At 42.9% G+C, this 16,412-nt stretch overlaps 1 protein-coding gene across 3 annotated transcripts in view; it reads left to right on the top strand.

Moving 5' to 3' along the window:
* LOC126176020 (zinc transporter 9) overlaps positions 1-16,412 on the top strand; it is a 173,757-nt gene that overhangs the window by 41,020 nt on the left and 116,325 nt on the right. For all 3 annotated transcript variants that reach the window (XM_049923144.1, XM_049923143.1, XM_049923142.1), the window contains one exon: positions 343-481. In XM_049923144.1, coding sequence (XP_049779101.1) covers positions 343-481 — 139 coding nt within the window. The remainder of the gene's footprint in view (positions 1-342; positions 482-16,412) is intronic.

Raw genomic sequence — 16,412 nt, 5'->3', positions numbered from 1 at the left:
AGTGCTCATGCAGTACAATTGCGTGTGATGTATATTGGGTGCTGGCCACTTATTGTAAACAATCTTGTTAGGTACTAAGGTGATTGGTGCACAAAATGAGTCATGGTGTGTAAAGAAGGAAGATTTGGGTAGTGAATGCCCTAACATCTGCACACAGTAGATATTTTTGAATACTCTGTAAATCTGTTGTCTATGGGTAGCAAATATTATGACACAGTATGCACCCTGTGTAACCCTGTTTTAGAGTGAAACTTCTTCACATTCTAGATTATGGTACTCCACGCAGAAATTTATTTTGTATTATAATGATACTATATTCATTACTTTTTTTCTTTTTTACAGAAATGGAACCAACTTTATTCTCAAACTCTGTGCTTGGATGTACACAGGGTCTCACAGCATGTTTTCAGAAAGCATTCACTCCCTAGCTGACACTATTAATCAGTTGATATTAGCATATGGGATACACAAATCTGTGCAGGTGAAATCCTTTATTATGTCTGAGCTTAAAATAGTACAGATATTTGCTCTTGTTAAATGTCATTTTCTATTCTGTCTACTTTACATGTAATGTAATTAACAAAGCAATCCAGCCATTAATTCATTCACAAGATGTTTGGTGTTCCCTCATATTTTCGTTGCTGTTGCTCCCATTAGTTCTGAGAGGTGTACTGTAAATATAATGTCAAAATGATAATTAGCAATAGTCGAGGTTATTATTAAGGCATGGTTTTTGTGATCCAGAAGGATCCTTTCCGGGAATAATGAAATGACCATAAAAATAAAAGGCAGGGGGATTAGAAGCTGGCCATTCTCATATAAATAAAAACACTCACCTTTGTATGAAGTAAAAATAGTAAGCACTGTTGCAATATGAAAATTAGTTCTGAGATCAGTAGGGAGGGAAAGTAGAAAATAATACTCAATGAGTATAAAATAATAATAATTCATTGACAACTTTCATGAATGAGTAAAACTAAAGCTCTGTGCAATTTGAAAGATGGTTAGAATACTGCAGTGCCTTATCAGGCGTGGTCCTGTAGGAAGGGCTACGCCCTCGTCTTACTTCAATCTTTACTCGGCCAGGAAAAAGGGACCTACTGTTTGTTGAGGACTCCAAATGTAAGTACAGATTAGCATTTTCCATGGAAAGAAAATTTTGGCCAGAGGTGATAAGTGATGAGGGACAAACTGGGGAGTCTTACGGTTTGTATCCTGAGTAAAAGCTGAGTGCAGCATGAAAGAGGCCTTGGGAGTTACTAAGAAATGAGCACTAGCAAGGTGGAGAGGAAGGGGGTGTGAGACAGCTAGGCGAGGAAGGTCTTAACATTCTGTGAAAGAACAGGAAGTAGTTAGAAAGGAACTGATGACTGAAGGAGCAAGTACAGAGCAGATTGTTAGCAAATAACTTCTGCTTAATGAAAGAAATTGTTGGAAAGCAATCCACTGTTCGCTGGAACCTAAGACATTTGTGCTTCAAAGTGACATCAATAGCATCTGGTAAATTTGAAGCCATGAAGATATGACCTGGACGTTTCCTTCTGTCTTAAACTGAAGTTGTATGTGAAATCTGGAATGGACAGGACTAATGTCAAATCATCTGGTGTATTAAGAGATTCGGACTAGTCTGAAATACATGGGACTAAACATTCAGTTAGCTCTGAGACACAGAGACACATAGAAGAAGGTGTAATTAGGTGAATGAGGAACACTAACTTCATGTAATGAAGGTTTATTCAGCCCGCACATATAAGAGCGCGGAGCAAATTGCCTCCAGCCAGAACACATACAGTATATAGACAGCTACAGAACATTCCAGTACAATGATTCTTGCCATTTGTGGATACTTCTAGAATGTACTAGAACCGAATATAAAACTTAAAAATGCACAATCCAGGTGAGTTTTGAACTCACGACCCTTCATGAAACAGGTTAGTATCATACCCACTACACCACGGTGCTACTCGGCTTCTTCTGTGACATTGCTCCCTCCTTAAGATAACAGCTTATTTGTGTTATGTCCTCCTAGTCCAGCAACGAGTCATCGGTCTTGCATACTCCAACTCCTGATGATTGATTCTCGCCCTGGTGGTGATCTTCTTAGAAGTTATTTTGCCGCTACGCTCTTCGTCACCTTTCTGCTTGTTGCCTGTCACTGGAGCTTCGAATTTACCCTGGGTTGCAGGATCCTTATGGGGCTTAATTCGAAGGACATGGACCGTATCTCTGATCTTTCGTTGTCTTGTGTCGGGGTTGAAATCTTCAACTTCTTAAGTAACGTCGGACAACTGTCTTTCAACCTTATAAGGTCAAAAGTAGTGCCTGAGGAGCTTCTCAGAGAGACCAACCTTCCGAACAGGAGTGAAGATCCAGACGAGGTCACCAGGCTGGTAGACAACAGGGCGGTGGCTCGCGTCATACCTTCAGCGATCGTTTTCTTGTGCCTGCAGTGTGCGGAGTTGAGCTAACTGCCGAGCTTCCTCAGCTCTGGTTGACACCTGGCTGATGTAATCGTCATCCACATCATCAGGATGTAACAGAAACACAGTGTCTATCGTTGTCATCGCTTCACGCTCATGCACCAGGGAAAATGGTGTAAATCCTGCGGTGTCTTTTTGGCAGTTTTGTTGGCAACCGTCATGAAAGGTAGCATCCTCATCCCAGTTGATCTGCTCAACATTGACGAACATTGATGGCATGTTGGCTAAGGTCTCATTAAGGCATTCAGTAAGCCTGTTAGTTTGCAGATGGTAGGCTGTTGTCATGTGATGAGAAATGTTGCACTGACGGTTTATCTCTGTCACAAAATTCAATTGAAAAACTTTCCCTCGATCCGTAATTAATGACCTTGGGGCACCATGTTTTAATACAGTGTCTTCTACGATGAATTTGGCTACCTCAAATGCTTCGGCTGTTTTCACAGCTTTTGTAATGGCATAGCATATCAGATAATCAGTGCAACAATAATCCATCTAGTGCCACTAGCAGACGTTGGAAATCGTCCGAGGTGGTCAATCCCAACACGCTGGAAAGGAATTTCGGCTTGTGGAATTGGTATGAGTTGGCCAGGTGGTTTCTGAGGAACTGCTTTTCTCCTCTGGCACTCTCGACAGTGTGACACATAGTGAAGGACACTACTAAATAAACCTGGCCAGTAAAATCTCCTGTGGATTGTGTTGTATGTGTTAATAAATCTTAAATGTCAAGCCTCAGATGTGTCATGGAATTTCTGTTGAACATCTAAGTGAATGTGTTTAGGAATCACTGGTAGCCACCTCTTTCAAAATGGATCAAAGTTTTTATTGCAAAGTAATCCATTAACTACCTTAAATTGTCGTGTCACATCTTGTGACCGATTTAAGGCAAGCATAATTAGAGATATCTTGGCGCCCTTCTCCTCAGCAGAGAGATCCTGGAGTGCAGCGAGACAGTTACTATCTTCATTAAAATCTTGATGGTCTTGCACAGGGTTTCTTGAGAGACAGTCGGCATATTGGTGTTTTCTTCCACTTTTGTACACTATGATAATATCATACTCTTGAAGATGTAGTGCCCACCTGGCGAGTCGTCCTGTTGGATCCTTAAGACCTGTCAACCAACAAAGTGAATGATGGTCTGTAACAACTATGAATGGAATTCCATAGAGATACTGTCGAAATTTGTACATGGCCCAGATCACAGCAAGACATTCTCTTTCTGTAGTTGAGTATTTCTCTCAGCTTTTGTAAGTTTCCTAGAAACATAGGCTATAACCTTCTCTTTTCTATAAGAAATCTGCACCATAACAGCACCGATTCCATACCCACCGGCATCTGTGTGTAGTTCTGTGGCTGCTTGCTCATCATACAGACCAAGTACAGCGTTCGTCTTCAGAGCTTTTTGCAGCACATCGAAAGAATCTTGTTGAGCACCACCCCAGATAAATTTAGTATCAGCTTTTAACAACTCTTGTAGCGGCCTGGCTTTGATACGCAAGTCTTTGATAAAACAACTGTAATAAGAACATAATCCAAGGAAGCTTTTCACATCTCTAATACTTCTAAGAATAGGAAATTCCATTATAGATCACACATTTTCTTTGTCTGGCTGCACACCTTCATTTGACGCAAGGTGTCCAAGTACTTTGATTTCTTTTGCCCCCAAGAGACACTTTCTTGGTTTAAGTTTCAGTCCGCCTTGTTGGAGGCAGTTAAGAATGGCCCTCAGTCTTTTTATGTGTTCATCAAACGTCTCTCAAAACACCATAATGTCATCTTCAGGTGCCTTAGAAGATTATCCGTTATCCGTTCAAAAGCTGTTGATTCATTACACAAACTAAACGGCATTACCTTAAACTCATACAGGCTCTTGAGGGTGATGAGTGCAATTTTCTCACGATCAGCCTCATCTACTTTGAGTTGCCAGTATCCCGAGTAAGTGTCCATGGTTGAGAAAAAGTTAGCCCCCTTCAGACAATTTAGTGTATCGTCAATTCGTGGAAGAGGGGAAACATCCTTTTTAGTTATTTAACTTCCTGTAATTAACGCAGAAGTGCCAACTGCCATCCTTCTTCCTGACTAGGACCACTGGTGATGGCTATTGGCTCTGCGAAGGCTGAATGATGTCAATCTTCACATTTTCCCTACCTCGTCGTGAATTATTCTACATTCTGTTTCTGACACACGGTATTCTCTCTGGCTTATTGGTTGATAGTCTCCAGTCAGTGCTAATCCAGTACTTCACCATCGATTTGTCTAATTTGCTATTCACCTGTGGATCTAAGCATTCAGAGAACTCTTGAAGAATGGCAAGTAGCTTCTTTTGTTGTTCCTTAGTGAGATCTGGTGATAGTCGAGCTAGAAGATCGTGTCTTCTAGTGGTAGGGCTAATTTCACCCACAGACTCTGCATGGGAGGTTTCTATGATGCTCAGCTGTTCTTCAATTATTGGTTCAGCGACATGCGTCTTGGAAGTATCTGCGGTTCTTGGTGACAATTAACTATCCACAATTCACCAAATGCATTCTTAAACAAGTTGACAGAGGCTGGGATGACCAAGTTATTCTTCACTGGTAAGGTTCTCTTACATTCCATTAAACTTCTAATTGTTGTTGTTTATAGGTCCCCTAACTCTGACTTCAGAGCATTTCTGCTCAAGCTAGAGCGGGTTTTTGATTCACTTTGTAGGAAGTACCAGAAACTAGTTATATGTGGTGAATTGAATATAAATTTTTTATATGATGGTACAAGAAAAAGGATGTTGGTAGACCTAAATTCATATTATCTGATGCAAACTGTATTTTTTCCAACAAGGGTGCAGGGGAACAGTAGCACAGCCATAGACAATATTTTTATTCATTCTTCATTACTAGATGGGCATTCTGTTAGTTGAAGCGTGAATGGCCTTCAGACGATGATGCACAAATTTTAACACTAAAAGGCTTTTGTACTCAAACCAATGTCATATTTAATTACAAACTATGTAGGAAAGTTAATCCAGCAGCAATAGAGAGTTTTTTAAACCTTGTCAAGGAACAAGAGTGGCAGGATGTTTATAGTGCCGATAACATAGATGATAAATACAATGCTTTCCTTAACACATTTCTCATGCTCTTTGAGAGTTGCTTTCCATTAGAACATTCTAAACGGGGTACTAGCAGTAATGGGCTGCCCGGGTGGCTGACTAGTGGGATAAGGATATCGTGTGGAACAAAGTGGGAATTATATCAAAATGTTAGAAGTAGTCACAATCAAGCTACAGTAGCCCATTACAAATAGTATTGTAAGGTGCTTAAAAATGTTATCAGGAAGGCAAAGAGTATGTGGTATGCAAATAGAATAGCTAATTCACAGGATAAAATTAAAACCATATGGTCAGTTGTGAAGGAAGTGTCTGGTCAGTAGCATGAGGTTGACGGAATAAAGTCAATTTACAGTAAAAATATTTTGGTTACTCATAAATCAGATACATGTACAGCATTTAACAATCATTTTCTGAGCATTGCTGGTGAATTAAATAAAAATTTAGTTTCTACAGGAAATCATATGACTTTCTTGGCAAATGCCTTTCTGAGATAGATGTCTGAAATATTCCTCTGTGTCACAGACAAGAGGGAGATTGAGGCAGTAATTAAATCACTGAAGACTAAGGACTCTCATGGTTATGATGGAGTGTCTAGCAGAATATTAAAGTACTGTGCTGCACATGTTAGCCCTGTATATAGCGATATTCGTAATTTTTCCTTTATGTATGGTCAGTTTCCTGAAAGATTAAAGTACCCAGTAGTAAAGCCGCTTTCTAAAAAGGGATGAAGGGATAATGTAGATAACTTTAGACCTATTTCTATGCCATCAGTGTTTGCAAAAGTTATTGAAAAGGCTATGTATGTAAGGATAATTGATCATTTTATATCACACGATTTGCTATCAAATGTACAGTTTGGCTTTAGAAGTCATTTAACAACTGAAAATGCTATATTCTCTTTTCTTTTTGAGGTACTGGGTGGGTTAAACAAAAGGTTTCGAATGCTTGGCATATTTTTTGATTTAACTAAGGTATTTGATTGTGTTGATCACAAAATATTGCTCCAGAAGTTGGACCATTACGGAATACGGGGAGTAGCTCACAATTGATTCACCTCTCACTTTAAATAGCAAAAGGTCATTGTTGTGACTTGCCAATCTTTCAAAGTCCCGCTGTGCTGTTACGCGCGTCCTCTACATGTGGCGCTGTCTGCCAGCCATGCAGCAGCAGCGCCACCTAAGCGGCCAGCTAGCCAGCGGCCGCTAGACTCGGACTCAGTTTTGATTGACTGTTAAAGTGTACACACGTCTTACTCTTGTTTACTTGATCCGTGACTTTCAAGTATTGCGTCTTCCTTGAAATATATTTGTTCAACTTGAAGTTATAACAATTGGCGACGAGGTAGTGATTTTTCTTTTCCATCGTTGACCCACATGTTTCCATGGCTACTTTAGAGCAACTATTGCAAGGTCTCATAGAACAGCAAACACTTCTCACAAATGCGATTCATGATTTCGTCGCGGCATCAAATGCGGGGCATCTCTCGTAGTCATCTCTACCTCCTTTTCCTCCTTACGACGAGACGGCGGTAGACTGGTCTGATTATGAAAAAAGTCTTCGAAGGCACTTCTTGGCATTTCATGTCGCGGACAAACAAACATGTAAGTCTCTGTTCCTTTCATGGATTTCACCCAAATGTATTGGTTGTTGTCGCAATTTGCTTCTTTGAAAGATCATGCGTCTTTGTCCTTTGCTGAAATGTGCTCACTTCTGTCCGTCTATTTTCAAAAGCAAACGCATGTGGTAGCCTCTCGTGTTGCCTTTTATCATTGTCAAAAACAACCGAATCAATCCTGTAGCGCTTGGGCTGCTGAACTTCACGGCCTCAGTAGAAAGTGTCAGTTTGTTACTGAAGTTCACAAAGAATCCTACGCCGATTCCATGGTTGTTGTTGTTGTGGTCTTCAGTCCTGAGACTGGTTTGATGCAGCTCTCCATGCTACTCTATTCTGTGCAAGCTTCTTCATCTCCCAGTATCTACTGCAACCTACATCCTTCTGAATCTGCTTAGTGTATTCATCTCTTGGTCTCCCTCTACGATTTTTACCCTCCACACTGCCCTCCAATGCTAAATTTGTGATCCCTTGATGTCTCAAAACATGTCCTACCGACCGATCCCTTCTTCTAGTCAAGTTGTGCCACAAACTTCTCTTCTCCCCAATTCTATTCAATACCTCCTCATTAGTTACGTGATCTACCCACCTTATCTTCAGCATTCTTCTGTAGCACCACATTTCGAAAGCTTCTATTCTCTTCTTGTCCAAACTATTTATTGTCCATGTTTCACTGCCATACATGGCTACACTCCATACAAATACTTTCAGAAACGACTTCCTGACACTTAAATCTATACTGGATGTTAGCAAATTCCTCTTCTTGAGAAACGCTTTCCTTGCCATTGCCAGTCTACATTTTATATCCTCTCTACTTCGACCATCATCGGTTATTTTACTCCCTAAATAGCAAAACTCCTTTACTACTTTAAGCGTATCATTTCCTAATCTAATTCCCTCAGCATCACCCGACTTAATTTGACTACATTCCATTATCCTCGTTTTGCATATGTTGATGTTCATCTTATATCCTCCTTTCAAGACACTGTCCATTCCGTTCAACTGCTCTTCCAAGTCCTTTGCTGTCTCTGACAGAATTACAATGTCATCGGCGAACCTCAAAGTTTTTACTTCTTCTCCATGAATTTTAATACCTACTCCGAATTTTTCTTTTGTTTCCTTTACTGCTTGCTCAATATACAGATTGAATAACATCGGGGAGAGGCTACAACCCTGTCTTACTCCTTTCCCAACCACTGTTTCCCTTTCATGCCCCTCGACTCTTATAACTGCCATCTGGTTTCTGTACAAACTGTAAATAGCCTTTCGCTCCCTGTATTTTACCCCTGCCACCTTCAGAATTTGAAAGAGAGTATTCCAGTTAACATTGTCAAAAGCTTTCTCTAAGTCTACAAATGCTAGAAACGTAGGTTTGCCTTTTCTTAATCTTTCTTCTAAGATAAGTCGTAAGGTCAGTATTGCCTCACGCCTCACGTGTTCCAACATTTCTACGGAATCCAAACTGATCTTCCCCGAGGTCGGCTTCTACCAGTTTTTCCATTCGTCTGTAAAGAATTCGCGTTAGTATTTTGCAGCTGTGACTTATTAAACTGATAGTTCGGTAATTTTCACATCTGTCAACACCTGCTTTCTTTGGGATTGGAATTATTATATTCTTCTTGAAGTCTGAGGGTATTTCGCCTGTCTCATACATCGTGCTCACCAGATGGTAGAGTTTTGTCATGACTGGCTCTCCCGAGGCCATCAGTAGTTCAAATGGAATGTTGTCTACTCCCGGGGCCTTGTTTCGACTCAGGTCTTTCAGTGCTCTGTCAAACTCTTCACGCAGTATCTTATCTCCCATTTTGTCTTCATCTACATCCTCTTCCATTTCCATAATATTGTCCTCAATTACATCGCCCTTGTATAAACCCTCTATATACTCCTTCCACCTTTCTGCCTTCCCTTCTTTGCTTAGAACTGGGTTGCCATCTGAGCTCTTGATATTCATACAAGTGGTTCTCTTCTCTCCAAAGGTCTCTTTAATTTTCCTGTAGGCAGTATCTATCTTACCCCTAGTGAGACAAGCCTCTACATCCTTACATTTGTCCTCTAGCCATCCCTGCTTAGCCATTTTGCACTTCCTGTCGATATCATTTTTGAGACGTTTGTATTCCTTTTTGCCTGCTTCATTTACTGCATTTTTATATTTTCTCCTTTCATCAATTAAATTCACTATTTCTTCTGTTACCCAAGGATTTCTATTAGCCCTCGTCTTTTTACCAATTTGATCCTCTGCTGCCTTCACTACTTCATCCCTCAGAGCTACCCATTCTTCTTCTACTGTATTTCTTTCCCCCATTCCTGTCAATTGTTCCCTTATGCTCTCCCTGAAACTCTGTACAACCTCTGGTTCTTTCAGTTTATCCAGGTCCCATCTCCTTAAATTCCCACCTTTTTGCAGTTTCTTCAGTTTCAATCTGCAGTTCATAACCAATAGATTGTGGTCAGAATCCACATCTGCCCCAGGAAATGTCTTACAATTTAAAACCTGGTTCCTAAATCTCTGCCTTACCATTATATAATCTATCTGATACCTTTTAGTATCTCCAGGATTCTTCCAGGTATACAACCTTCTTTTATGATTCTTGAACCAAGTGTTAGCTATGATTAAGTTATGCTCTGTGCAAAATTCTACAAGGCGGCTTCCTCTTTCATTCCTTCCCCCCAATCCATATTCACCTACTATGTTTCCTTCTCTCCCTTTCCCTACTGACGAATTCCAGTCACCCATGACTATTAAATTTTCGTCTCCTTTCACTACCTGAATAATTTCTTTTATCTCGTCGTACATTTCATCTATTTCTTCGTCATCTGCAGAGGTAGTTGGCATATAAACTTGTACTACTGTAGTAGGCATGGGCTTTGTGTCTATCTTGGCCACAATAATGCGTTCACTATGCTGTTTGTAGTAGCTAACCCGCACTCCTATTTTTTTATTCATTATTAAACCTACTCCTGCATTGCCCCTATTTGATTTTGTATTTATAACCCTGTAATCACCTGACCAAAAGTCTTGTTCCTCCTGCCACCGAACTTCACTAATTCCCACTATATCTAACTTTAACCTATCCATTTCCCTTTTTAAATTTTCTAACCTACCTGCCCGATTAAGGGATCTGACATTCCACGCTCCGATCCGTAGAACGCCAGTTTTCTTTCTCCTGATAACGACGTCCTCCTGAGTAGTCCCCGCCCGGAGATCCGAATGGGGGACTATTTTACCTCCGGAATATTTTACCCAAGAGGACGCCATCATCATTTAATCATACAGTAGAGCTGCATGTCCTCGGGAAAATTTACGGCCGTAGTTTCCCCTTGCTTTCAGCCGTTCGCAGTACCAGCACAGCAAGGCCGTTTTGGTTAATGTTACAAGGCCAGATCAGTCAATCATCCAGACTGCTGCCCCTGCAACTACTGAAAAGGCTGCTGCCCCTCTTCAGGAACCACATGTTTGTCTGGCCTCTCAACAGATACCCCTCCGTTGTGGTTGCACCTACGGTACGGCCATCTGTATCGCTGAGGCACGCAAGCCTCCCCACCAGCGGCAAGGTCCATGGTTCATGGGGGGGGATTCCATGGTACGGGATGCTATTATCCGATCGGCACCCGACAAAGAAGTTAGGCCACATGCCCTTCAGTTGGCAAATCTGACTCTAGATGAAGTCCTATCCATCGCTCAGTCTTTTGAAATTTCTCGCGCTGCTGGAGCGCAAATAGAGGCATGGGGCGACGTCGGGGAAATATAACCTCTGTGCATGTTGACGAAGCGTGTGGCGTGTCCCTGCCGGCCGACGTGGCCGCAGTACGCTTCCAAGCTCAGCCTCGACCTAACCGTAAACAAACCTCTGAGAAACTGCAGCAAAACCCACGGCAACTTCCTTCATGTCTGCTGTGTTTTACGAAACATTCATGAGAAGATTGTCCACAACGTTGGGCTGTGCGTCACAAATGCAAAGAAAAAGGGTCATGTGTCATCCGTTTGCAAATCTGACCACATACATGATGTTCATGAACATGACGGTGATTTTGATTCTGTGTTGTCTGTCAATTGTACTTCTTCCCTTTCAGGTAAGTTATTCCTCACTGTCCAAATACTTGGTCAAGATGTTCGCATGCAGGTGGATACTGGTTCTGCTGCCACTATCATCAATTCTCAGATGTATCTTCAGTTGGGTTCTCCAATCCTGTCACCTGTCACTAGGCAATTACAGACTTACACTAAACAGAAGATTTCTCTCTTGTGACAATTTGATGTTGAGGTATCTTACAAATCTGTCGTTCGCACTGTTCTCATATTTGTGGTCGACCATAGTAATGCGGAGAATTTTTTTGGTTTTGATGCCTTTCGCGTTTTTGGGTTCTCCTTAGATGACTCCGTCCATCTCATCTCTGATGCTATTCCTTATGCTCAATTGGATTCCTTGTCGACGACATTTTCATCCCTTTTTTTCTCCTGAGTTAGGCCGTGCAAACGACTTTGAAGCTCATATCACACTCAAACCCACTGCTCGGCCTAAGTTTTTTCGGGCTCGGCCCATTCCTGTGGCCCTTCGTGATCAGGTCAAACGGGAGCTGGATCGTCTCACTGCTTCAGGGGTCTTGCTTCCTGTCACTTCCAGTGAGTGGTCCTCTCCTGTCATTGTCCTTGCTAAGCCAAATGGTGATATTCGTCTCTGTGGCGATTTCAAAGCCACTGTAAATGCTCAGTGCCTTATCGACACTTACCCTATGCCTCGACCTGAAGAATTGTTCACTAAACTTGCTGGAGACCAGTATTTTTCTCGACTTGACCTGTCAGAAGCTTATCATCAACTTCCTCTCTACACTGCTTCCCGGCAGTTTCTGGTCCTTAACACACCTTCCGGCCTCTGTCAATACCAATGATTGCCATTTGGGGTTGCCAGCGCCCCTGCTCTCTTTCAGCGATTCTTGGAACAATTATTGCTCACTGTCCCTGGGTGTATAAATTACCAGGACAACATTGTTGTCACTGGCTCCACCACTGACGAACATCTTCAAAATCTCTGCACACTTTTTCACGTCTTACAGACTGCCGGTCTTAAGTGTAATCTTTGGAAATCAAAATTTTTTTCAGGTATCTATCACGTACTTGGAGTTTCAATTCTCTTGGGATGGTATTCGTCCGCTTCAGCAAACTGTCGCTGCGATTGATGCCCTTCCTCGCCCTACATCTGTTAAGGAACTGCAGGCCTTCTTGGGGAAAATAGCTTACTATCACAAGCTCTTACTGTCTGCTGCTTTGGTGGCTCAGCCGTTACATCGCCTGTTGCATAAAAACAGGCCTTTTCACTGGTCCGCGTCATGCGATGTGGGTTTCCAAAAATTGAAGACTTTGTGAAACAGGCCCCGTGCCTGGCTACTTATCGACCTGGCCAACATCTTGTTCTTGCCACGGGCGCCTCTCACGGGGTCGGTGCAGTCCCGTTTTTCTGACGGTTCGGAACAACCCATTGCTTATGCCTCCAAAACGCTCACGGATGCCCAACAAAAGTATTCTCAAATTGAAAAAGAAGCTTTGGTCATTATTTATGCTCTTTATAAGTTTGGTGTTTCTCTCTCTGGATCCAAATTTCATCTTGTTACGGATCACAAACCACTTGTTTCCTTGTTTCATCCGTCAACGTCACTTCCTGACAAGGCTGCACACCACCTCCAGCGTTGGGCTCTTTACTTGTCTCGTTTCAATTATGAGATTCATTTCCGGCCGACGGCTCAACATGCAAATGCTGAGGCACTGTCCCGCCTTCCCATGGGTCCTGATCTGGCATTCGATAGGGACGAACTTTTGTGTTTCCACCTGGATGTTGCCGAGCAGCGGGTTGTGGACGGGTTCCCCATCACCGGGGACCGGCTGGCGGCTGCTATGGGTCCTGACCCTACCCTCTCCCGGGTTTTACGCTGTATTCAGAAGGGTTGGCCAGATCGCCCGTCCGCTAAGACTCCTGATCCGTTGTGCAACAACCACACTTTGCGTTACCGCCTCACGGCTAGCTATGGTATCCTCCTTTCCACCGAAAATGCTCCGCCGCATGTTGTGGTACCTGCGTCTTTGCATGCTTCGGTCTTGCGCCTCCTTCATCAAGGGCACTGGGGTGTCTCTCGCACAAAATCTCTGGCGTGCCGTCATGTGTACTGGCCCGGCATCGACTCTGAAATCACACACATGTTCGCTGCCTGCGGCCCTTGTGCGTCACAGGCTGCCGCCCCGATGTCATATTTGTCACCGTGGCCTTCGCCTGAGAAGTCCTGGGAGCGTATTCGTGCTGACTTCGCGAGACCTTTTTTAGGTACTTATTAGCTTCTCGTTATTGACGCCTACTCTAACTTTCCTTTCATTGTCTGTTGCACGTTGCCTACCACCGTGGCAACCACCAATGCTCTAGCTCGCATTTTCTCTGTGGAAGACCTTCCCTCTGCTCTTGTTACTGATAATGGTCTGCAAATTGCCTCTTCCAAATTTGCGGATTTTTGTGCCCGTCACGGCGTCGTGCATGTCACAGCCCCTCCATTCCATCCACAGTCAAACAGTGAGGCTGAACGACTGGTCCGCGCATTTAAGGCTCACATGAAGAAACTCCTGACTTCCTCTGCTGCTGATGATGCGGTTCTTCAATTTCTGGGCGACCACAGCCCGGCTGAGCTCTTACATGGCCGACAGCCCCGCACGCTACTTCATCTTCTGCGGCCTTCCACCTCACGGCCGTGGGTGCCTTCGCTTGTCCGGTTCACAACCGACGACCTTGTATGGGTACGGGGATATGGCAGGCGGCCGAAATGGAGTCCTGGCTGCATCTTAAAGACACCATGGCCGACACCTGTATGAAATCCAGACGGACACGGGTGTTGCAGTGTGTCATTCAGACCAGCTTCGGCCTCGTGTGCCGGCAATGCTTGTTCCGGATGCCGCTACACCACTTTCGGCTCTACCTGACGCTTGGGATACTGGAGTCTGTCATTACTCACAACGCAGTCCTCTCACTATCATATCAGTGCAAGCACAAGAACTGATGCCACCAGGAGACGTGCCCATGCAGGAACCAGATGATCATCATCTGTCGGAGCAACTCTACTCGCCTCCTCCTCCTACGGACGCAGACACATAGCCCATGTCTCCTGTTATAACAACTGGACTTGCCACAACAAGCAGATTGGTGCACGGGGCATCAGCAGATTCGACCCCCACGTCTCCTGTCATCTCGACCCGTTATCATCGGGGACACTTCTGTCCGTACGGGAAGCCTCCTCCTCGAGACTTTACAGCCAGTCAAACAACACGTATGGACGTTAGCAATCTACAGGCCACCTCCATCAAGACCTGTACAAAAACTTCAAAGGGGGGAAAAGTGTTGTGACTCGCCGATCTTTCAAAGTGCCGCCGCGCAGTTACGGGCGTCCTCTACATGCGGCACTGTCTGCCAGCCATGCAGCAGCAGCAGCGCCACCTAAACGGCCGGCCAGCCAGCCAGCGGCCACTAGACTCGGACTCAGTTATGATTTGACTGCTAAAGTGTACACACGTCTTACTCTGTTTACTTGATCTGTGACTTTCATGTATTGTCTTCCTTGAAATATATTTGTTAAACTTGAAGTTATAACAGTCATTATTCACAGTGTTGAGAATGGCTGTGATTGTGGGGTCTAAGAGGGGTACAGTCAAGTGGGGGGGGGGGGGGGTGCCTCAGGGATCAGTGTTGGGACCACTCCAGTTCCTTATTTATATAAATGATATGCCCTCTAGTATTACAGGCAACTCTAAAATATTTCTGTTCAATGATGACACTAGTTTGTAGTAAAGGATGTGTGCAACACTGGCTCGGTTTCAAATAGTGCAGTACATGACCTCAGTTTATGGATTGTAGAAAATAAACTAACGCTAAATCACAGTAAGACTCAGTTTTTATGGTTTCTAACACAGATTTCAACAAAACCTGATGTTTTAATTTCGCAGAATGGACATGTTATTAGTGAACAATTCAAATTTCTAGGTGTTCAGATAGATAGTAAGCTGTCGTGGAAAGCCCACATTCAGGATCTTGTTCAAAGACTTAACACTGCCATTTTTACTATTAAACGGTATCAGGAGTGAGTGGTCGTTCGACATGAAAATTAGTCTACTTTGCTTATTTTCATTCGCTATTGTCATATGGTATTAAATTTTAGGGTAACTCTTCTCATTCTAAAAGGATATTTTTGGCTCAGAAACGGGCGGTTTGGGCAATAAGTGGTGTTAGTTCACGAACCTCTTGTTGACCTCTTTTCACGAGTTTGGGTATTTTGACACTGGCTTCTCAATACATATATTCCTTGTTGTCTTTTCTTGTTACCAATATTAGTTTATTCTCAAGAATAAACAGCTTTCACTCGGTTAATACTCAGCAGAAATCAAACCTGCATTTGGATCGAACTTCCTTAACTCTTGTGGAACATACTGCTGCATCCATTTTCAATAAGCTGCAACTCAAATTCAAAAATCTTAGCAGTAATCCACTCACTTTGAAATTGAAACTGAAGAGGTTCCTCATGGATCACTCCTTCTATTCTGTCGAGGAGTTCCTTGAAAAATTAAGCTGGTTTTTTATTGTATTGCTGATAGCGTTTACTTAAAATTATGGACTGACTTTATTAAGGTTCATGAACATTTATTTTCATCTGTTACATTTCATGTACTGACACGTTCCACGACCTTGGAGATGTGCTCCTCAATTTGGTCCTATGGAACTTGACGAGTAAATAAATAAAAAAAATACAAGATCTGTCGGTTGATGCATGGCACGGCACATGACAGTTACCTTTCTAGTGCTGACTGGAGGAATGATCACTTCATCCTGCACACATAGTCTCCACACACTCAGATGTGCATCTTCCTGTCCACAGTATCTCGTCTCGTCCATCATAATCTTCGAGCGACCACAATCTGTAATTCCCTGAGAAGCTTTCAAAAATTCCCATCCAAGAATGTCGTCGTGACTACATTCTTGTAAGATGATGAATTCTAAGGGCTGTGTATGGCCACTTATACCCACACGAATGACACATCGTCTTGTAGGTTTTACATATTTCCCATTAGCCACCTTAGCCAGAGATGTTTTGTTGTCTACGAATACGGTTTTCTGCAACTGGCGACAGTACTTCTCCGAAATGACTCAATATGATGCTCCAGAGTCCACAAGAGCTTGGCCTGGTCAACCATTCATGAATATATCATTTTTGTAGT

The sequence above is a fragment of the Schistocerca cancellata genome, chromosome 3 (assembly GCF_023864275.1).
Source record: "Schistocerca cancellata isolate TAMUIC-IGC-003103 chromosome 3, iqSchCanc2.1, whole genome shotgun sequence".
In the NCBI taxonomy this organism is placed as follows: domain Eukaryota; kingdom Metazoa; phylum Arthropoda; class Insecta; order Orthoptera; family Acrididae; genus Schistocerca; species Schistocerca cancellata.
This window is presented reverse-complemented; position numbering and strand designations above follow the sequence as displayed.